Raw genomic sequence first — 6,463 nt, 5'->3', positions numbered from 1 at the left:
GGTGACGGTGGTGAGAGCGGGCAGTGAGGAGGTGACGGTGGTGAGAGTGGGTGGTGAGGAGGTGACGGTGGTGAGAGTGGGCAGTGAGGAGGTGACGGTGGTGAGAGTGGGTGGTGAGGAGGTGATGGTGGTGAGAACAGCCTTTCACAGGGTGGCGGTGGCTGCCTCCTGGATGTCCTGGTGATTGGTGTGGCGCCTGCATCACTGTGGAGATGGGATTTGGGACTCTTGAGATCTGGACTGTTCTTCTTTCTTACCTTTTGGCTCTGTTAAAACTTTTAATTCTGGTTTTTGTAACTAAGTTGGCGCCAATTCCTTTGTGCACTTTTTGCTGTACTTATGTATTCCTATGCTTAGTATATGTGACAAATAAATAAATCTTATACTCCTTGCTAACCTTAGTACAGGAGATTAAAAAGGATGTTAATTTCTACCAATTATGATAAAGTTTATAATATCAGTTCAATTATAAAGTTACTAATAAAGTTATACATTGTTACACCTAATACTATAACTCTGTGACAGAGCTGACAATTTTGGGATCAGCTACCCCATAACACAACTTTAAACAACCGCACATCTCTCTGTCTTGCAGCTACCATTTACAACTTCTATCTACATGCCTTAAGTTGGTTTAAAACAGAAGTTTGATTCTCGGATGGACCTTATTGTCATTGCTTTAAATTACTTTTCATACTAGTTCTCTTTACTAAATAAGTTAGCACCCATTCAAATTCCATTGATAGGAATGAAATTCAATCACTTACACAGCTTGATTAAGTCATTAAAAGAAGGTTATTTGGATTTTTGAAGTTCTGTGGGTCATGACCTCTTTCTCACCCTTGTCTTACATTTTTTCTCTGACATTCTTTTGTTCTTCAGGCTGTTTGTTAGGTTGTGAAGTTGAGTTTGTTTGTTTTCTCGAGGTCATAATGGCCCCTTTTTACAACTTTTCTGCCCCCCCCCTGCTATGTTATTTGTCTTTTGGTCCTCTTTTGAGGTTATCTTGTTTATACTTTTTTTGTTGTTCTAATCTCCTTGCTGATAAAGTGAAAGCTTCTCTCTACTGCCCACAGATATTTATTTAAAGAAAATTCAGCTTAATTCCTTAATGTCAGTTCGCTGGTTACATTTATGTTTTCTACATACCCCATATAAGTTTATTTAATATGTAGTGATAGATAAGAAATTTTGCTTATTGTAGGATTAGAATTTTTTTTCTAATCTGCACTAAGTAACAAACTTCGAACCACCTGCTAGCAAGGCCTTTTATCAAGCTATTATAACCAGTTGCTGCATCCAAGGCTGCCTGCCTATAGAAATCTAATTAAATTTCCTAATGTATAAACTACAATTAATGCGCAAATATGTGTCTAAGTAATAATCATTATTTAAAAGGCCTCATCTCAGGAGGGTCAAACTTTCCTTTTCTATTTCATATTAAAATAGGAAATTTCAAATCAGTTTCCATCTGAGCTAAGAACAGAGAAGTCTTACTGTCTGTATTCTAGCCCCATCTTACTAAGGCTCTATTGTGATTCTCAGAGGCATTTTATTATCTGTCTGTGAAGGCCACGATTTGAGCTATATGAAATGCTGCATCAGCTCCAATTCTCTTCAACTATTTTGTATCCGCTTAAAAAAAACACAAGCAGCCACGGGCAACTACTACCTCTGTTGGGTTTGTCCTGCTGGTGGGACAGGGATGGTGATGGTATGTCTGAGATATTGTAAAGTATGATTTTGAGAGTATGAATATGTCAGGCTGCTGCTTGATCAGTCAGTGAGAATGTTCTCCCAATTTTGGCACTAGCCCCCAGATGTTAGTAAAGAACAATTTGCAAGATCGACAGAGCTATTTCTGATGTTGCTTCTTCTGGTGCCTAGGTTAGTGCCTGGTGCTCCATCTGTTTTTATTTCTGTTTTGAGGATTCATAGTGATTGAAGCAACTGAGTGGCTTGAAAGGCCATTTCCAAGGGCAGTTGAGAGTCAGCCAAATCAGTGGCTCTGAAGTCACATGTAGACCAAACCAGGTGAAAGATGGCATATTTCTTTCCCTGAAGGACATTAGTACTGGCTAAAATATGGTACAAAGGACATTAACATTAAAACATCAACAGATGAACCTGCAATGGACAAAGATGTTTAGCAGTGTGCACAGAGGTTAGATTTGTAATACAAAGAAAATCTTGTATTTATGCAATGCTTTCTGGGATCCCAAGACATTATAAAATATTTTCTTGTCACAACTTTGTGTTTGGAAATGCACTCACTAGTGAAATGTAATGAATATTGCTGCCAACGTAGTATGTTGATATGTTATGAATTATGCAGATACAAATGTGTAAATTCAATTGTGTCTTTTCTTTAGAGATGCTGCGCAGAAAGATCAAGTGACACTGTATTCAAATCATGACGGAGAAGAGTCATGAGCTGGGTTGAAGGACGTCTCCAGTCCTGTCCGACTAACACCAGGTCAGAACTTGCAGTTTGGCTATCGGTAAGACAGAACCTGGCCTGTCTATTGAAGAATGGATCAGAATTTCAACCGTTCTGTGAAATTCCAGCATGTCTCCTGGCCCAACATTTCATTGCTGGCGGAGCAGTTCCAGTTCTGCTCCGACTCAGTGAGTAGTACTACCTTCCTCATCGTGGCCTACAGTGCAGTGATGGCTGTGGGCATAATTGGTAACATGTGCCTGGTTCTGGTCATTATGAGGCAGAAGGAAATGCGTAATGTCACCAATATCCTGATTGCCAACCTGTCATGCTCTGATATCCTCATTGCCACCCTTTGCCTCCCAGTGACAGTGATTTACACCATGATGGACCGTTGGATCCTTGGTGCTGCACTTTGCAAGTTGACCCCATTTGTTCAGTGCACATCGGTTACTGTGTCCATCGTCTCCTTGGTCCTGATTGCTTTGGAGAGACATCAGCTGATTATCAACCCGACGGGTTGGAAGCCAGCAGTGGGCCATGCATACTTGGCAGTCGCTCTCAGCTGGCTGGTGGGAAGTTTAATTTCTTTGCCTTTTGTCTCCTTCAACATCTTGACCAGTGAGCCCTACTCAAACATCTCCTTCCTCCCAGACTCTTTCAAGGATCATGCAGCTTGTATCGAAAGCTGGCCTTCAGAGCAGCAGAAGCTGGCCTACACCACCTGCCTCCTGGTCTTCCAATATGGCCTGCCCCTGCTCCTGATGCTGATCTGTTACTTCCGGATCTTCCTGCGCCTCCGAAGGCGCCGGGAGATGGTAGACCGTGCAAGGGATGGCAATCGACGGGTCAGCCACAGTCGGAAGATCAATGTCATGTTGGCATCTATTGTTGGCGCCTTTGGCCTTTGCTGGCTACCACTCACAGTTTTCAACACGGTTTTTGATTGGGACCATGAGGCCATCTCCATCTGTCACCACAACCTGATCTTCTCGCTTTGTCACCTGACAGCTATGCTGTCCACCTGCGTCAACCCAGTCATCTACGGCTTCCTCAATACCAACTTCCAGAAGGAAGTGAAGGCCATGCTGTATCGTTGTCGCTGTGGTGGGGCTTCAGACACCTATGAGAGCTTTCCTCTGTCCACAGTCAACACTGAGCTGTCCAAAGCTTCCTTATGCCATTAATTGTGTCTAACCTCAGCTGCATTATGCCTTTTGTGGATCATTCTTGTTGTTTTTGTCTGCAGCAATTTCATCACTTCCCTCATGCCAGATTTCACTGCTGAGAGTTGTTGGTCTGCGCCGAGATGGTCTGGATCCAGAAGTCATGGATTACTTGGCTCCGTTGCCAATGCTTTGAAAATCAGGACTCCTGAAATGCACCTAGCAGGGAAGGCAGTGACATGGCTATTAGTTACTGCCTTAAAGTGACCTGCCTTCAAGTGACATTGACGCCAAATTTGTGATACAATGGTTCGAGACACTAACTGGCATGGGGTGAGGTGACGATATGCATTGGGTTGTTTGTGCATCTTATCGGGGCTCTGATCAATCTGCTGGTTCCTCCTGAGCTGCCAATCTCACATGGCCTTGTAACAGGACCACACAACTGAGTGGGGTGGTGGGGGCACAGCCTGGGTACCCATTGAAGATGGGGGCAAAGGAAATATTACAGCTAGGCTGCATGCATTTCCCGTCAACCTCAAAGTGACGCCTATAGCATCTTTGTTGGCAGGTAGATGTTCAGGTCCAGAGGTGCTCAGTTGCAGGGTGTCAAAGTAGGATTTGCACAGCTGATAGTGATGCCTGAATAGAATCACACCAGGGGACCCTCTCGTGGTGCAGTGGTATCATGAATCATTGAATTCCCTACAGTGTGGAAGCAAGGCATTAGGCCCATCGTGTCATTTAGCATGGCCAAACCACCTAACCTGTACGTCTTTGGGAGGAAACCAGTAGTGTCATGGCAAGTCAGGAGACCCTGGTAGCAGGACACCATTATCTTCTGCCGTTATAACTGAGCTGCAAGAGGTACCCTGAAAATGAGATACAAGAAAAGGATATCATTTTTTCCTTTTTGAGTTATTCAAGCAGTTCAGAAGTCGTTTGTGGACAAAACAATGATGCTGGAGGTGGGAAGCAAAGGAAATGAAGGGAAATTGTCAATCTGAGTTCTGTCTTTTCAATATGTGTTAACAGAAAAATGCATGAGCTTGTTTAAAATGTGCATCAATATTATATTTGTGCGTTATTTTGCCAAATTTACAGGGGCCAAACTTATTCAATCAAGAGTCTTCAGCAGACGGCGGGCTGCTTAAGGGAGAAGGAGCAGGTCTGGTGAACTGGATCTGGAATACTCGATTCTACAGACTCGTGAATAAGGCACATAGAGCGATGTTCTGTGAATATTCTTTCCTCGATTTAAGAGTGCCCATTATACCAACTGCCCTGATTGAATTTCTGCAAAATGCAAAATAAAAGATAATGGGCTATGGGTGTGGCGGTTATCAGTTTGTAAAGGCAGTTTAATCTCCGGGGCAAACCTCACTAAAGTTCCAGATTAGTGTTCTGTAAATAAAACAAATTTCTTTCTCTTCCAAGTTCAGGCAAATTATCTTTTAATGTGACCCAGTCGAAGTATTGCTGGGATGAGATACTGCCATTGAATGCTCCAATAAAATTGATGAGGCTGAGTCTCATATTGTTTGTTATTCATTGTTTCAAGATTTGTCTCATTCATTGAAGGATTGTCCCGTTTCATTAGAGCACCAGTGTAAAGGAATGATGCATCATGTCTATTGTATCTTTTATTTTGCAGCATTATTTCTATGTGATTATGTAGAATATATTGTGTCAGTCACAATCTTTTGTTTTAAAACAGTTCCTCTATGTCATCCTGCCTTCTTTTTGTTGTTGGTTAGATATTTGCCACATAACACAGTTCTCACCACCATTCCAGGTTGCACACGTCCTTACTGTGCTGTTGATGATAAGTTATTTTTGAACTTGTTTGAACATTGATACTACTTGAACACACAGAATATTCGCATTCTCTTTGAACTTCTGAAAATGGTTTTCTTATGCTTGTTCAAATATTGCTTTTATTTTTATTAGGAATTTGATGTCTTCCTTGTGTGTTAATTCATTATGTTTAATGGACAGGTGACGATAATTGACAATATAAAGTGTTTAGGGTTAGGAGCACAGTTAGGATTGATGTGGCTCAGGCCCCAGTGGTGAGGGTTAGAGTTAGGGTTAGGGTTAGCGTCAGGGCTAGAAGGTGTGAACTGGGCAGAGACGGAGGGTGTGACAGGCAGAAACACAAGTGTTGGAAAGAGACACTGAGGAACAGATAATGAGGGTCAGGGGGTGAGACACAGATGCTGAGAGAGACAGAGACTGTGAGAAGGAGGAAGGGAGAAACAGAGAAGGACAGCCAGAAGAGGAGAACCTGATAGGGACAAAACAGAGACCAATAACCAGAGGGGAAGAACTAGAGACCGTGAACCAGAGGGACAGAAACAGATGGTCCAACGCGTCCATGCTAACCAGGTTCCGAAAGTAAACTAGTCCTATTTACCTGTGTTTTACCCATATCCCTCTAAACCTTTACTATCCATGTACCCATCCAAATGTCTTTTAAATGTTGTAATTGTACCCACCTCCTCCACCGCCTCTGGCAGCGTGTTCCATATACATACCATCATCTATGTGAAAAAGTTATCCCTCAGGTCTCTTTTAAATCTTTCCCTGCACAACTTAAGCCTATGCCCTCTAGTTTTGAACTCCCCTACCCTGGGGAAAAGAGCTTGGACATTCACCTATTCACCTGTTGTGATTTTATAAACCTCTGTAATGATCACAATCCCATTGTACACTTAGATTGACAACAATTTTGGTGTCATCTGCAAACTTACTAACCATACCTCCTATATTCTCATCCAAATCATTTACATAAATGACGAACTACAGTGGACGCTGCATCAAGCCTTGTGGCATACGGCTGGTCACAGTCTGAACA

General features: G+C 42.5%; 1 protein-coding gene across 1 annotated transcript in view; it reads left to right on the top strand.

Annotated features, from left to right (window-relative positions):
* LOC109926604 (neuropeptide Y receptor type 1-like) overlaps positions 1 to 5,168 on the top strand; it is a 25,703-nt gene extending 20,535 nt beyond the window's left edge. The window contains exon 3 of the mRNA XM_048618757.1: positions 2,373 to 5,168. Coding sequence (XP_048474714.1) covers positions 2,533 to 3,627 — 1,095 coding nt within the window. The 5' untranslated portion in view covers positions 2,373 to 2,532 and the 3' untranslated portion in view covers positions 3,628 to 5,168. The remainder of the gene's footprint in view (positions 1 to 2,372) is intronic.
* Positions 5,169 to 6,463: the final 1,295 nt, after the last annotated feature.

The sequence above is a fragment of the Rhincodon typus genome, chromosome 40, assembly GCF_021869965.1.
Source record: "Rhincodon typus isolate 14 chromosome 40, sRhiTyp1.1, whole genome shotgun sequence".
Taxonomy (NCBI): Eukaryota; Metazoa; Chordata; class Chondrichthyes; order Orectolobiformes; family Rhincodontidae; genus Rhincodon; species Rhincodon typus.
Note: the sequence above shows the minus strand (reverse complement) of the source record. Positions and strands in the feature narration are given on the sequence as shown.